This window comes from Ammodytes marinus, assembly GCF_949987685.1.
Source record: "Ammodytes marinus genome assembly, chromosome: 9".
Classification (NCBI taxonomy): Eukaryota; Metazoa; Chordata; class Actinopteri; order Uranoscopiformes; family Ammodytidae; genus Ammodytes; species Ammodytes marinus.
In genome coordinates, this window is record NC_137213.1 from 22,462,910 (window position 1) to 22,480,333 (window position 17,424).

Consider the following 17,424-nt stretch of genomic DNA (forward strand, 5'->3'; position numbering starts at 1 on the left):
GTATTTTTTTTTATTTTGTGAATACGATTTTGCTGGCGAGCTGCCCGAACAGACGCCAAGGTTTTCTAACAAATCACTCCGTCATCTCATGCATATAAAAATCCGAAACCTTCACCTTGGGTTTTCATGGACTTAATAACTGCATTTTTTACTGCCTAAGACCAGCTTGTTAATACAAGAATTAAAGGTATGCTCATGCGTCCTTTACATAAATCATTACCACCTAAAGGGTGCGCATAGAGGAGACACACTAATGAGACCTGCTATGCGTAAAGGTGCATTTACTGTAGCTGTCTCCAAAAACATTACATGCCCAAAAGGAAGTCTAACGAATAGGTTTGAGAGGCACCTAAACACAGGTGATTTTAGTCAGAGAACATGAAGTCTTTGTGGGCAAATCCTCGTGCTATTCTGTAAGAATGTTTTTTTTGTCCATGTGCCAAATACGCACGCTGCGCACCTTACGTAGGCATAATCCACCCATGTCTATTCACGGGGTCATGGTATTATTCGTAGCAGTAACGCAGTTCTGGATTCGGGAATAGGAGCTCCAAGTCCGTCCTGCAGGTTGCTGCTCTTTTGCACACCGTCATGTAAACAAACTGTCTCCAAACATGGAGAAAACATGCGACATTCCGCCACGGTCACCTTTGACCTGCAACTGTCTGTGGAGGCATTGAAAGAGAGGAGGTAGGGAGGTTTGTGTGTGTGTGTGTGTGTGTGTGTGTGTGTGTGTGTGTGTGTGTGTGTGTGTGTGTGTGTGTGTGTGATCGTGCCTGCGTAAAGGTGATTTGTGGAGACAAACCTAACCCTTTCTTCATCTGCTCCATAATTGCTGATTATATCTTAGTCCACCAAACGAGTTTTTTGTCTTAATGATATGAAATCCTAAGGTTCATAGCTTGAATCAAACTCATGTAAGTTACATGAGCGGGCTTTATGATCTTCAAAGAGAAAAAAATATTAATGCTTTCCTCAAAGAGAGCCTAACTTTTGGCATACATTAGTGGTTTCTCACGACCACCAACTGGAGGCACCGCACAACTCCTTACTTTTTATTTAAAGTCACACAATTTTAAATACAGAACAAAAGAGTATTGCGCAGTTTCAGCACTACCCCCAAAAAATGTGTCACCACGTGTCCGAGAGAGAGAGAGAGAGAGAGAGAGAGAGAGAGAGAGAGAGAGAGAGAGAGAGAGAGAGAGAGAGAGAGAGAGAGAGAGAGAGAGAGAGAGTGCCAGTGCACAGGGGTTCACTCAGGTGTTTGACTTCAGTCATGGCCGGCAACTCAGAGAAAGTACCGATCGCCTCGGCGGGACCGGAGGACCTGCAGCAGTTTATGCCACCGGTGAGTGTTAATACTGGCCAGAAAACCTCAGTAAGCTTTGTAGAGTTCTTTTAGGATACTGTATGTCTATTTGTGTGGGTTGGTCTGGGGCCAAAATGTTCGCTTATTAACTCTGTATACGCTGGATAAGTGACCAAAAACCTCGCCTGTGTAGCTATGGAGTTATCTCATGCATCTCAGTTATCATTAAGCATAAATGGTTTGTCAAAAATTTTTTCTTTTCTGGGCATGCACTTATTTGGTTACCTACCAGTGTGATGGACAACATGCCATTGATTTGCTCTATTTGTTTTACCGTAGGCATACTCTGCCGTGGCCGTGAAGCCCGCAGCCACTGGCCGCCTCTTGAAGGCCGGCCTCGCGGTGCTCATCGCCGGGGCCCTCCTGCTGCTACTGGGGGCAGTGGGAGCTTTCTACTTCTGGAACAACAATGAGAAACATGTAAGACTAATATTTCCTTTTTTCTCTCTGGTAACACTTTATAATAATGTTCATTTATAAGTGATTCATAAGTAATAGATAAGTCATTAGATAATGATGAACTAATGATTTACAAAGGGAAGAGTAGGCCTTTATAGGCTGACATTTTTATTTTGGCTATATGAATCTATTGTGTCAGTTTGGGGAGGGTCTTTTAAGATGTTCCTTGGGCTTCACTTCAAGTTTGTTTTAGCCTTACCATGTCAATAGCCACAGTAAGATCAAAAACATAACTGCCATATGGTTGATAAAGGTGCACTTGTTCATATTCGAAGAACAACAGTTCTGTCTCCAATCCATCTCAGGTTTTTATTAATGTGTACATTCCCATAGCACATAATCCATTAACATATTATGCTTTAAATTGAGATACATGATTCAACAAGCTGTACCAATTTAATACTACTAATTTTTTTTTAACACATTGTGGGAAGTTGCAGTGGAAAGGGAGCGTTCAAAGAGAAAATGAATAACCCGTGGGAACACCTTTGTATTTTCATTAAGTGAAACAAATAATTTTCCTACAGTCCCTTAGGACTTTTGAATAAAAAAGATTCTGATCAAACGCTGTCTGATCTGTTAGATAATTCCTTTTGTTTCTCTGTTTTCCCTCTACTGTCAAAACTTTTCTGAAATAAGTGGAACTACTCTAAAAGATAAAAGCTCCCATGCTCATACCCCATAAAAATAATGTCACTTGTTTGAAGAGATTCTGGAAACAAGCTTCTTTGAATGGGGAAATGAGTGAAATGAAGTTGTCAGGGGCAACATTCTTTAAGTTAGTTAGTTGAATTAAAAGGAGACTCAATACTCAAGTACTTTTTCCAAGATGGATTTTTTTCCCCCGGTGTAGGTAAACATTTAACTCCAGACTCCAGTTCCACGGTGCAGTGTGCTTGGTGAATGGGGGCGTTGTGTGCATTGGAGGATCCTGACTGCTGGGGCCAGAGGGGTGGGGGGTAGGGAGGTGGTGGGGGGCCTCAGTGGTCCGGCTGATGCTCCAGGGGCAAGAGGTGGAAGAGATGAGAGGCAAAATGTAGCTTTTCTGATGGTTTTTTCAGAGTTAGAAAAATGCTATTAAGACATGATGAAAGGGCTCTTGGCAAGGAGGGTCATCATCACCCAGAGAGCTGCAGATATTGTATTCTTCTGAACACCTTTTGAATGAATGTGTGTGTATGTGTCTGAAAGAGAAACCCTGAAAAGAGAGTGGTATGTGTGTGGAGGAGAAGTCATAGGGAAAGATTGGAGAGGGAGGAGTGTTGAAAAAGAGAGGGGGGGATGCTGGGGTGACTCTCATACCTTACATGCCAGTCTGAAACTTGTGTGTGTGTGTGTGTGTGTGCGTGCAGGTCTACAACGTCCACTACAGCATGAGCATCAATGGCAAAGTGGAGGACGGTTCAATGGAGATCGACACAGCCAATAACATGGAGAGGTTCAGCACCGGCAGCGGGGCGGACGAGGCCGTCGAGGTCCACGACTTTGAGATTGTGAGTTGAATCCTGAATGAAGAAAGAAAATATCAGGAGGTTGCTGGCGGGAGCAGGAAAACAGGCTCATCAGCACACCCAACAGCACTCTGGGAACTAGAAGTCGATAGGATTTTGTTGAAACTTTAAGGACCCTTGTGGGGTTATTGGCTCGTCGCTGTAGAAGCATCTGAAATTAAAAGCAAGTGGGCGCGCTATATCCCTTTGGGCCGATCAGTGTCAAGATGCGTCGCCGGCTCCATTTCAATTAAATTTGAACTGGCGGGTTTGTCGACCTTTAATTAAAGCTACTCCAATCAGGCCTAGCAAGACCCAGGGAAGCAGCAGCTTTGGCCTTTAAACTATTAAAATGTTGACCTTTTAATCAGGGTGTCTCTGTGAGAGTAATTCTTTTAAATCTGAAAGTTTGTAGCAAAAATTAAGCATCGGCCCAAAATGTTATCGAATAATCTGCGATATTAGATTTGACGTACACATCTATAGTCCCTGACACCTCCAGCGAGCTGAGGACAACACAACAACTGGAGAAGTAAGGGTTGTGTTCTAACTAAGATTTTTTTCGTTTCTTCAGGGGATCACAGGGATCCGCTTTTCCGGAGGAGAGAAGTGCTACATCAAGACCCAGGTGAAGGCCCGTCTGCCTGATGTGGAGGCTCTCAACAAGGATGCCATGACATTCGACCTGGTGGGTTGGTCTTGTTCGTCTTCTATCAAACTTTAACCTAAAGGGCTCCCATATAAACCAAACCTTTAAGCCTCCTATGAGGAACTTTAAAAGGTTAATGAAACAGTATAATTTTTCCTCCGATGCTCATAAATGACCTGGAACAGAAAACGAGACCATCAGTGAAGAAAACGCTATTTCTTTATTATTAATGCAATTGCACAGGGTCCGATTTTTCCGCGGAACGTTTTATTTGCAAGCAGACCGGAACATATTCACAGACATATCACTCGCTTCCTAAACAATACACTTGGCGCTGGTATCTTAAAATACAACAACTAAGCCTATAGCTTTTATCCAAGGATGCTGCTGGAATCTACTAACTCAAAGTTCCTCCTAGCTACTTTAAAGAAAGAGTTTTTACTATGGGAGATAAACTTCTTGCTTTCTTGCCGAGAGTTAGCAGACAGTTACCAGACAGAATACCTTAGCATAAAGACTGAACATGGTGAGAAACTGATAGTTAATTTAAGTTAAGTCGCTTTATTATCAATTGAAACACACATGCAATGTAGGTTACACACACACATATGCCAATCGAAATTACATTTCGCTCACCCCTTCCTATATCTCTCTAACACACACATGCATTTGGAAGGGGATCATCGCTCAGGGGTCTGCCATGCCACTGGAGCAGTTTTTGAGGTCAAGTGTCCCGCTCAAGGACACATGGTAGAGATGGTGGGCACCGTAGATGCAATCCCAGCCATCCTAGGTCCACAAATCACACCCTTCCTTCCGGCGCCGGGGATCGAACTAGCAGCCTCTGGTCGGCCCCCTCGCCAATAGGCCATCCTACCACCCGAGGCAGGGTGGGTTAGTGTCTTGCCCAAGGACACAACAACCATGACACAAGTGGCAGGGTGGGAATTGAACCGCCAACCCTTAGATCTTTGGCTGACCGGCTTTACCACCTTAGCAGTACCCAAAGGCAACATAATTCACATCTTAGCATCTAAAATACTCACTAATGAAAATGTTTCTGTTTTACAAATGGATCCCTTTTTTGGTTATTTGGTCTCACCAACTATGGGCAGATGGATTGCCATGAATTCAAGTATAGACATTGATTCTCCCCAGAGGATGAATCCTACTAACCTATCCTCTTGCAACACAAGTATGTCAAATACAACTCCAATCCCAAAAGTTACAGTATGTGAAACGTATACAACAGAATGGAACATTTGTTAATCCCTTTTCACAAACAATTAAGTTGATAACAATATAAAGGCAATATAGTTTATGTTTTACCCTAGCTATTTAATTGTTTTTCGTAAATATATGCTTATTCTAAATTTGATGCCAGCAACACATTTCAAAGAAGTTGGGACAGGGTCATTAAAAGATTGTGAATGCTGCAGAATGTTTAAAAGAAATACCTGTTTGGAACATTACTCACATATAACTGGTAACAGGTGATATTTTCATGAATGAATATAAAGGGGCATCCAGTAAAGATTCATTCTTTACAAGCACTAATGGGGTGAGGTTCACCACTTTGGGAAGAACTGCAGATGAAAACAGTCCAACAGTTTAAAAACAACATTCCTGCAAATATTTTAACAATTTCACCATCTACAATCCACAATAGAATTAAAAGATTTAGAGAATCCGGAGAAATCTCTGCACGTAAGGGGCAAGGTCCAACATCTAAAATGTAATGCCCATAACCCCAGGTGGCACTCCATTAAAAAAATGAGATGATTTTATTTTTCATTTTTTCATTTAACTTTTATTTATCCTCGAGAGACCAATTGAGGGGTGACCCTCATTTTCAATGACGTCGAGTTCAAACAAATTCAAAGGAAAAACAACAATACATTAACAATATTCAACGCAAATACATCAAATACACAACAACAGGTGAAGAGAAAAACAATTGAAACATTTACACAGTGGTGAAATTAAGTGGTAGCAATTAAAATTAAATGGGTGAGAGTACAATATAGCCTAATTAAAACAGTTACAGGTAGAGTTTGGCAGATTTAAAATAGTTTGTTTAAATTGGTTAAAGGATATGAAGTTATTTAGTTTAATTTGTTGCTGTAAGTTGTTCCAGGAGTCAGGGGCACTGAAGCTAAAAGCTGTCTTTCCTAGCTCAGACCGGGCTTGTGGGACATAAAGCATAAGCATGTCAGTGGAGCGGGTCTGATAAAGCCCATCTGAGATTTGCAGCAATTCAGTTAAATAACGAGGAAGCTTCCCGGTCAAGGCTTTGTAAATTAAAATATGCCAATGTGCGTCACGTCTCTCTTTAAGGGAGGACCACCCAACCTTTTCATATAAAAGACAATGGTGTGTGTCATAAGCATCTCCTGTGATGAACCTTAAAGCAGAGTGAAAAACAGAGTCCAGGAGTTTAAGACATGAATGTGATGCATGCCGGTAAACCACATCACCGTAATCAAGGACAGACATGAAAACTGCTTCAATAATCCTTTTCCTACTAAATAAAGGGAAGGTGGTTTTGTTCCTATAAAAATAGCCAATTTTTTGTCGTAGTCGACGAACAAGATTTTTTATATGAAAATTAAAAGTGAGTTTATCATCTAACCAGATGCCAAGATATTTGTACTCTGTGACTCTTTCAATTAAAAATCCATTATTTGTAAAAATATTAAAATCATTCAAATTTGTAGTTCTTGCTCTGGAGAAACACATATATTTGGTTTTGTCTGTATTTAGAACCAGCCTGAGGTCCACTAGACAGTCCTGCAGGGTGTTAAAAGAGCTTTGTAGGTTCTGAATAGATTGGTGCACCGAATCGGAAATGCAATACAGTACTGTGTCGTCAGCGTATAGATGGGCATGACAGTTTTTTAGCGATGAAACAATGTTATTTATATAAATTGTGAAAAGAACTGGACCTAAAATTGAGCCTTGTGGGACACCATTTGTAACAGTTAAAAACTCAGATTGGTATCTTCCGAGTTTAACTGACTGCTGTCTATCAGAGAGATAATCCCTAAACCAGCTACATGCAGAATGATCAAAGCCAATGTCATGCAGCCTCTGTAAAAGCAAATGGTGGTCAACAGTATCAAAGGCCTTTGAAAGATCAATAAAAAGTGCTGCACAGTGCTTTTTCTTGTCTAATGCTGTAACAATGTTGTCTACAACCAAAGTCACAGCAGAGACAGTACTGTGGCCTGCCCTAAAACCAGATTGGAATGGGCTCAAAATGGAAGCACTAGTTAGAAATGTTTTTAACTGATTATTAATAAGTGATTCTAGAATTTTTGCCAGGCATGGGAGTTTGGAAATTGGCCTGTAGTTATTAAGATTATTTTTGTCACCACCTTTATGTAAAGGAATTACGTGAGCTTTTTTCCAAATTTTAGGAACTATTCCAGAGGAGATGGAAAGATTAAAAATATGGGTTATTTGTTTTGATATTATATGTGTCGAAAGCTTGATTGAAAACGGGTCCAAATTGTCCTCTCCCATGTACTTCTTGGGGTTGATGGCGAGGAGCGCATCTACAACAACACTTGTGGGAAGAAGATCAAGGCTGAAAATAGGAGTTTGAGAGACAGGCGGTACGTTACTACTGGTTGTAGAAGGTGTACAACCTCCATTTTGAAAGAGTTGACCAGCAGCTACAAAATGTTTATTAAAAGCTAAGCCAATCTCTTTTTGATCATTGAGAGTGTGACCATTTAATTTGATCTGAGTGGGAACTGTGCTAGAATTGTTTTTATTATAGTTCACAGCTTTCCAAAATAGTGCAGGGTTAGAGTAGCAGTCGGAGATTAATTCAAGGTAATATTCGGATTTGGCTTTCCTGACCATGGCTGTGCACTTATTCCTAAATTGTCTAAAAATAGTCCAATTGGTATTATCTCCAGAGCGTCTAGCTAGAGACCATGCTTTATTTCTTTCAGAAAATAAATCAGACAGTTCACTTGTAAACCAGGGGTTTGATCTATTTTTTACTCTATGCTTTTTAAGGGGCGCATGTTTGTTTATAATTGAGGTGAAACTATTGATGAAATAGTCTAAGGCTAACTCAACATCCGAAATTTCCGTAGTGAGTTGAATGTCACTATGACGGAGATCACTTAAAAAGGCTTGCTCATTAAACCCTTTAAAATTACGCTTAATTATGATTTTAGGTTGAGATCTTTTTAAATGAATACTTCTGATACAGGCCACTGGGCAGTGATCACTAATCCCGAGCTCAAAAACACCAGCTGAGACTATTTTATTTATTTTATTTGATAGGATTAAATCGATTAAAGTTGATTTTGCTGGGTTTTTTAGATTGGGTCTTGTGGACTCAGTTATTAATTGTGTAAGATTAACGTTGCTACAGATTTCTTTGAAAGGTTCAGAGGCACCAGAAAGCCAATCAACGTTAAAATCACCCATCACAATTACCTCTCTATTTACATAACTGGAGAGCATATGTGCTAGATCGTTTAAGGAGCTAGTAACAGCAGAAGGGGGCCTATACACACCAATTACAACAAAACAATCATTTGATGATAAAGATAATTCTAGCGCAATAAATTCAAAACAATTTGGAACAGAGACAGCATGTAAAAGTGTTACAGAATAACAGGATTTAACATAGACAGCCACTCCCCCACCCCTTGCGTTTCTGTCTATTCTGAATAAATTGTATTCATTAATTGCCACAATAGAGTCATCTGTACTCTTCTTTAACCAGGATTCAGTCAGAATCAAGACATCTGGATCTGCCTGGGACACTAAAATCTTTACATGGTCTAATTTATCATGCTGCAATAAACTTCTAATATTTAGATGAAGAAAACCCAAGCCCTTTCTTGATTTAAGAATTTGTGGGGAATTTAGTTTAGAGCAAAGGGGGTCAGTGATGTCTGGGATGAATGAAGGACAATTTGAGGTGTTGTTATGAGTTAAATTGGGGGATATTTCAGCAGGATCCCTGGGGAGATCTTTTTTAATGGGGGATGATTTGGTAGGGTCGTGCTGTGGTAAATATCAGTCCGAATTATGCCAAGATGCGATGTGATGAATGTAGTGATTAGTAAGTTCTTTAATACCTTTGGCATTGGGATGGAGGCCGTCAGATTTGAGTAGTGTGTGTCTAGAGAAAGAGTCAAAGTTGTTAATATAGCCCAGAGAGTTGCCCGAGCACCAGGACTCCAGCCGTTCATGGAAATCCAAAAGACGGCTGTAGCGCTCAGGGCTTTTGGATGACGTGGGAATGGGGCCGGAAAATATACAGAATTTCCCCAGGCTCTCCAGGGTGAGGGCCAGACTCTGAAGATTGTCAAATAGTTGGTATGACCGTTTATTCATTACGTCATTAGTTCCAACATGCAGGATGACTGTGTGGGCAGTAGGGTGGAGGGCAACGAGGGCAGGTGTTAGCTCCATAATGTCAGATGATTTTCCTCCAGAGAGGCAATAGGTGAAAGCACCAGGGAGACAAAGAAATCTGACAATAGAGTCACCGATGATGAGGATCTCAGGTTGGCGATTCAAGCAGCTCCCACAGTAGAGAGACAGCTTCGATGAGAGGGGAGGAGGTGAGGGCAGGGCACAGCCGCGAGAGAGAGCCTCACCTGTACAGCGGATGTCAACATCGGGGGCACCACTTCGAGGAGGCACGGAGGGGTGCACACAGGGAAACACACTTCCAGATGGAGCTGGTAAACGGCGGCGATCTTGACATCCAAACTGGGAAGTGGAACCCCGACGTCCACGTGCCACCCTGGAGCAGGTCTGGACCGGCGAAGCAGATGGAGAGCCGGCAACACGAGCCGCAGGTTCAGCAGCTCCACATAGCACCTCCAGCGGAGCAAATGGATTGCGCGTCAACACAGGAGGAGGAGATGGAGAGGAGAGCAGAGGAGGAGGAAGAGGATGAGAAGATCGTGTAGAAGATCGTCTGCCCTTCTTCACAACAGACGTCCATAAAGCGTCGGGAGGCTGGGCAGCAGAAGCAGTAGAAACGCCGCTAACCGGTGCCTGAGAACTTGAAAGAGGAGCTTTTTCAAGCACAGCTAATTTGGAGACCAGGAAGGACTGCCGCTGGAGGAGATCGTGAATGAGACTCTCCACTGACTTGAGCTCAGATCTCAGGAGGAGAAGCTCCGGATCTGTCTGGGTGAGTGCCGATGACATGATGCGGTGAAAAAAAAAAAAGACAGAACACTATAGAGCTAACGCTAGCTAGCGGAGTATTAGCTAGCTTTAGCCGTTTTAGCTAATTTCGGTGGTTTCTTTAAACGACCATAACTCATCACAGGAATGGGGTAGAGACTTACTTTTTTTTTTGAAATGTTCAGAATCTTATGCTCTATGAGATGTATATGTCCATGTTGTTACGACCGGAAGTTGAAAAGATCGCGAAAAAGATCGCGAAAATCATCTAACAAGCAGTGGGCTCAGGCTGCCATTTTCTGCCACTGCCATTCACTACATGGGCCATGGAACACTTTAGAAAACCATGGTCGGTAAACACAGTTTGTCGCTTCATCCACTAATGCAAGATAAGACTCTACCATGCAAAGTGCAAGCCATTTATCAACAACATCCACACAAGCTGTAGACTTCTCTGGGCCTGGGCTCATCTGATGCAAAGTGGAACAGTGTGCTGTGGTCTGACGAGTCTACATTTCAAATTGTTTTTGTAAATCATGGACGTTGTGTCCTCCGGGCTACTAGGGAAAAGGACCATCCAGATTGTTACCGATAAAAAGTTGAAAAGCCAGCGTTTGTCATGTTATGGTGGTGGGTTAGTGCCCATGCATGGGTAACTTGCACATCTGTGAAAGCGTCATTAATGCTGAAAAGTACATACAGGTTTTGGAGCAACATGCTGCCATCCAGACAATGTCTATTTCAGGGATGTCTCTGCTTATTTAAGCAAGACAATACCGAGCCACATTCTGCACGTCTTTATAAAGCTTGCCTTCGTAGGAACAGAGTGCGGGTAATAGACTGGCCTGTCTACAGTCCATACCTGTCTCCTGCTGAAAAGATTTGGTGCATTACGAAAGCACAAAATATCACAATGGAGACCCCGGAATGTTGAGCATCTGAAGTTGTATTTCAAGCAAGAATGGGGAATAATTTAGCTTTCAAAACTGCAAAACATTTGGTGTTACCTTAACTTGACCTCTAGCGCCATACTCAAGTCTAAATGTTGATTTGTCCAGAACTTTAGCTTACAAGAAAAAAACATGCAAAACTGACTGACTGAGCCATCTTGTGTTGAGTGCTAATCAAAAATGGCTAACATGCTAAATTAAGATGGTGTTAAACATTATACCTGCTAAACACTAGCATGTTAGCATTGCCACTAGGAGCACGTTAGTGGCAATGCTAACATGCTAGCAGCATGAGCAGCTAATAGCTCAGAGCAGTACTCTGAGCTATTAGCTCAGAGTACTGCTGTGCCCAAGGTCATTTCTGAAGGGAATCTGAACAAAAGTCCACATTACCACTGATAACATTTACAACTGCCAATATGATGGATTGTTGTAGCTGTAGTGACTCTAACATGTATAACAACAGCACTGCGGTTTAACGCATCCCCACTTCCTCACTCTCTGAGAAACCATCACATATGAAAACACAAATATTAGTAAGGATAATGAGTTTTGAACTTTCTAATAACAAGACAGCTTGAAAGTTTATACAATATGTAAGTCAGGTCAGAGGGGGATACACATCAGGGAAATTGTAATCCTGGCAACCCAAACCTTGTGGTTAAAAATGTCTTTTACTGATTTACTATGCAATAATATATTTATAATTAGCCCATCTATAAAGCCCGTAGCTTGAACTTTTGTTATGCAATCCATTGGTAAAGTATTCCTTAGTAATTCGGAGAGAGTTGTGTAACTGCATTGTTTTATTTTTTGCTGAGCTTTAGAGCAATAGTAGGCTGCAAAGTCTCACTTCTGAAATAAAGCTGAGGTATTAGCATGAATCAAGCCAAGCCAATGATCCACCAGGAACACAGAGGTCGTTATTATGTCTGGGTTCCAATCGCTTAACAGCTTGGTGGAGAGGATATAGGCCTACTTTCTGTGTGTGTGTGTGTGTGTGTGTGTGTGTGTGTGTGTGTGTGTGTGTGTGTGTGTGGAGTGCAATCACAACACACTAACACCGGCCGCCTGTGATTGTTCAATTGAGGCCGTCTGATAATTAAAATCATTTAGCTCTGCATAAGCCTCACATCCACATAAATCCACATCACCAGAATTGCCCTCACAAATGCGCTTACACACAATCACACACACACACAATCACACACACACACACACACACACACACACACACACACACACACACACACACACACACACAAGCCTGCAATTAATTATCACGCAGGGCTGCTCTTATTGCCTCGCTCTGCCTCATAAAAGATCATTTATTTCACGTTTGTGCTTTTGTGTGTGTTTGTGTTATTGCCTCTCTTTGCCTCATAAATGATCGTTTGGTTCCCGTTTGGGCGTTCAGTGTGTGTGTGTGTGTGTGTGTGTGTGTGTGACTGTGTGGAGAGACAGGGAGATGCTGTTATAATGGTTGCTGCAGGCTGGTCATTTGCTATAATTTAGAGTGATGGCAAATATGGCTTAGATAAGCGCACACACACACACACACACGTATGCGTCGCCATCCAGAGGGAGTGGGTCAGATAAAGTCTTATCAGTGGAGCAGTGGAGAAGGACCCCCGCTTTTATTTGTCCCTGCAGCAAATCATTTGAGCTGGAAAAAAAAAAAAAAAAAAAGCATTTCTGAGAGGTTGGAGGATAACATTCCCTAAACATGGCTGTGGCTAGTGCGGTGCAGCCCTCAGGAACAGATGCCTCTTGGCAAAAACATCCCCACAGTATTCCCCCTTTTTTCTCTCTTACCTGCGGGCTGTGGACACAGAGTATATATTTACACGGTATCTCCTGTAAAAAAGCCTCATTAGTTTATGCGCGGAAACCTGCAAATTTAGGCCATCCAATCTCTGTCTCCCTTAAGATCTTGATGAGTCCTGACATGGTGTATACAGCTAAATGTAAGCGCAAAGGGAATCCGTGCACTAAAGCCTGGAGGGGGTTCATTTTTTTTCCTACTTGATTTTATGTCATTGCAAGGAGCATTAACAGCATTGATGCAGATTAGGCACGGACAACATGCGAAGACTGTGGGGCTATTTAAAGGGCCACTAACAAGATCCATAAACAAGTGTGATGTTGCGCCTTCAGCAGCCGGGCCACGTCTGCAGATGTGTTTTCATGATGCTTGTTTTCTTATTTTCCTTTTGCAAGCGGCTATCAGCTCACTTCTCCTCACCTTCCTTCCCTTACACCCCTGCAGGAGGACGAGGTGATGCCCGCCAAGTTTGAGGAGGATTTGATCTGGGTGGCGGCTGGCGCTCCCATCTCCGACTCTGCCTTCCTCAGCAACAAGATAAAGGACCTGTGTGGAGACCTGCCAATCTTCTGGCTCCGTCCCACCTACTCAACCAGTAAGCAAATATTAGACAGCAGCAGTGAAATGAAAATGTCAAACGTCGAATTTTTTGAAGGCTATGTTTGTTCTTCTCATAAAACAAAGAGGATATGGGTCAAACGGTCTAGATCATTTCCATTTAACATCACAGAAGGAAAAAAGCTTAAAGCTATAGTGCATAATTTCTGTTGCCCCCCATGGGGAATCTTGAGGAATTACAACAACACTGTCGGCGCATATACATGATGTAAGCCTACGGTTATCGCGCATGTATTTTAATACCTTCTGCTGTATGTCCAGGTTTTTTCTTAGCAGTAGTATCAACAACTGAAACATATCTTCGGAGATACTTGGGATTTTTCTGAGCTCCTGCGGCAATGTGTGTGTGTGCGTGCAGGGGGTCGGGGGTGGCTTAATCAACTTTGTGTCATCTCGTTGGTCAATCGCTTGAATGTAACCAACCTTCATTTATGTGAAAAAGTTACGCACTATAGCTTTAATTTTTAAGGCAATGTTTGTTTCAAAATACAAGGTGAATAAGGGTCAAATGGTTGAGATAATTTCCTCTTAACATCACAGTTGTTGAAGCTACAGAAGCTCAAAAAAACAAGCGAAAGTCCTCTTTCAAGCTTCCGTGCTACTGTGTGTACACATTTTTTAAGCCATGCTGGGAGAGGTCAACAAAAGTTCTCACAAACACAATATTATTCTTGCTCATCTGAGGACTTCAAAACGCCACCTTGCGAAACGGCTGCTGCTGTGCGTTTCGGGAAGCCGTGCCGCATTAATGCCACTGTTGCTCTCTTAAACAATGTGCTCTGCTGTCACTAGATGCACTGAGACTGTTATGTGATGTGTGTGCAGGCGGACAGAGGAAGAGGAGGGCCGTAGCCGCTAACCGCCAGCGTCGCCAGGCAGCCGGGGCAGAGGAAGAGGACGTGGGGGCAGAGCTCAACCCAGAAAACCCCTATCAGGTGAGTCAACACAAATCTCACATATTTGCCTTCTCCGCGACTGTCTGTTCGTATCCGAGGTGCTATACCTGAGACTGTGGAGAGGTTTCTCACAGCTGTGCGAGCGGGCAGCAGATGCCAGGGTCAACGGCGAAAGGGGCCCCCGCGGATTGTCACTGCAAATCTGAGTGTATGCGTGGGTGTGTTTTTTCTGCGCTGTGCGATGTGAGGGGCTGTCTGAGCCCTGTCCAAAGCTTTCCTTTCAGCATTCAGGGGCTGTATGAATAATTCCACAACATCCTCCTCCCTTCCCCCTGCACTGCTGCTGCTGCTGCTGCTGTGGCCCCTTTGCCCTGCTGAGCACACACAGACTCCCATACATACACACACACACACACACCCTCCGTGCCCTCCATCCTCACCCCCTATGTTTGGCCCCCTTTTTCCCTAATCCCCCCTCCCTTCCTTCCCGCTCATCATCCCTACCTCCCCAACCCCCTGCTACAAACTCCTGACAACCACAGAGGGGGGTAAACAGTGAGCACATACGCTGAAGAAGAAAAACATTTGACAACAAAAACCCACATCATCTGACAAAATCCACTCCTCCCCAATCCCGCCTGTCGGAAAGGCATTCTTAATTGGTAGTTGGTAATACAGTAGCCTATCCAGTGGTGGACAGTGGCCTAACAAAGTACATTTACTTGAGTACTGAACTTAAAAACTAGATTAATTATATCATCATGAATCAAAATAAATTATTTTGAGGCACCTGGAACCAAACGTAAGACTAGAAAACTCTAGGCCCCGCTTCTGTAAACAACAGTGAGACAGAAACATTTCAGGTAACTTACTCTTCAAATAGAGTTCCAGGAATCTAATGTTCCTGTGAGTAAAGATTTTAATTAAGTTATGAAAATATACCACAGAAAATGTTCACTTCTCTGACACACCCAAGGTTACATAGTGCACCTTTAAAGGAATATATTTCAACATTTAAAATGTTTTAGTTTTTTGCCTCACTCTCCAGCTCAAGAAAAGGCGACAGAAACGGTTCCTTTAATCGTGTGTGCATTTTTGATATAGAAATGGGCAAAGGAAGCACATCCAGGTTAGCTTAGCTCAAACACTGGTAGTCAAGGGGAGCAAGTCAAAAGATCAACTGTACAACATCATGTACAGCTCCTGTGTGCTTGTTGGGAGTTGTCTATTTACTAGTTATGTTGCACTCTATATTGTTACACGTTTTGCCATTTTATTATCAAATGCATACTGGAAAGAAACCAGGAAGTGCCCTTGACGGTCACATATGTATTTGGTTCGAACATGACAAAGTGTAAAAATATAGAGCGCAACATAACATGGTAAATAACAAGTCTCAACATGCACACAGGAGCAATTAAGTGATGTTGTAAAGTTTATCTTTTGACCTGCTCATATTGACTACCAGTGTTTGAGCTAAACTAACCTGGATGAGAGACCTTCACTCATTTCTATATCAAACAAAATGCACACACAGTTAGGGGAACGGATTCTGTCACCTTTTCTTGAGCCAGTGAGTGAGGCAAAAAGCTAAACAATTAAACTGTTTGAACTATTCCTTGAAGTACTACGGTTGAGTACTTTGTCCACCACGGAGCCTATCACATGACAGTCAAAACATGTGTGCACGTGAGCGTGTCTATTCCCACAGCCCGTTGGTCCAACATTTCTAAGTAATCCAACAATATAATAGAGCATAGTATTTCTGTGTGCTAGATTGGTCTGTGTCACTCATATTTTAACCTCTCCCTGTCCCCTAACCACCCAGCCGTGATGCCTAAACCTTATCGTCAATCTCAAGAAACATAGGGCTGTAGGACCAACAGGCTGTGGGAACATAGGGATGACCCTGTATGCTCTCTCTGACCGCTGTCCTCTCTCTGTCTCTTTCTCAGAGAGGCCTAGAGGGAGATGAGGGCACCATGAACATCGACCCCATGCTGGACCACCAGGGCGTGTGCTGCAACGAGTGCCGCCGCGGCTATACCCACTGCCAGAGGATCTGCGAGCCCCTCGGAGGCTACCACCCCTGGCCCTACCACTACCGCGGCTGTAGGGTGGCCTGCAGGGTTATCATGCCCTGCAACTGGTGGGTGGCTCGTATTCTGGGTCTGGTGTAAATGACACCTACCTGGGAGATGGTATAGAGTCTGGGAGGGAGGGGGTGGTGGGGTACCAAGGGTATGGGGAAACGAAGGATATAGTTTAAGAATTGTGGCTTCTTTTCATCATCTAGGCTCCTGTAGTAGTTACATGTACCCGTTTTGCCTTAGCAGATTCGTAGGAAAGGAAAATCATCTGTCACTGTGTCCTCACATTATAAATTCATGTTACAGAATCTAGGACAGACATGATCTCTTATGTAAAAGGTACGCAGTGGGTGCACACAAGTGAATTATTTAAAAAAAAACATACCTGAAATGGAGTTCCTCTGAGCTACAGCACACATCACGCTGTCAAGAAAACAGAGGTTATGACATCCACAGTAACACGGGCATTGATTTCAAATGTGTACAACTGCGTCCATTTATCTATATAGGGAAAGCAGACAAGCTTGTATTTATAGAGCTGGCAATAATTCCCTTGCTTTTTATGTAAATACATGTATAGGGTGCAGAGTATTTCAATAGCAGTCAGCTGGCTTAAGTATTGTTTGTTTAGCTTTCCATCACTCTAGTGAGACATATTTCTTCTGGCGCTTTCCTTTTCCCTCAGCTTGTCTTGACGAGTAGCTCTCATTAAAACAATCTACCGTACGCGTCCTCTCGCACGCTTTCATCTAAATGTATTCTCATCCGCATTGAAGAAGCTATCTCAAAGTGCAATATCACTGAATAAACTTTTTTAAGTAAACTTTAAAGTGTCACCCCTCTTTTCTTCTTGTTGACCCCACTGCTTAATATCCTATTTGTTAATACATATTGCTTGTGACTT

At 42.7% G+C, this 17,424-nt stretch overlaps 1 protein-coding gene across 1 annotated transcript; it reads left to right on the forward strand.

Annotated features, from left to right (window-relative positions):
• Window positions 1-1,276: 1,276 nt before the first annotated feature.
• Window positions 1,277-16,610, forward strand: LOC307255182 (leukocyte cell-derived chemotaxin 1-like; the record flags this gene model as incomplete). Its single annotated transcript, XM_080033824.1, has 7 exons — window positions 1,277-1,348; window positions 1,649-1,789; window positions 3,181-3,321; window positions 3,893-4,006; window positions 13,361-13,511; window positions 14,360-14,469; window positions 16,386-16,610. 7 exons carry the CDS (start codon window positions 1,277-1,279, stop codon window positions 16,608-16,610), a joined length of 954 nt encoding a protein of 317 aa, XP_079889950.1.
• Between the last annotated feature and the right edge of the window lie 814 nt (window positions 16,611-17,424).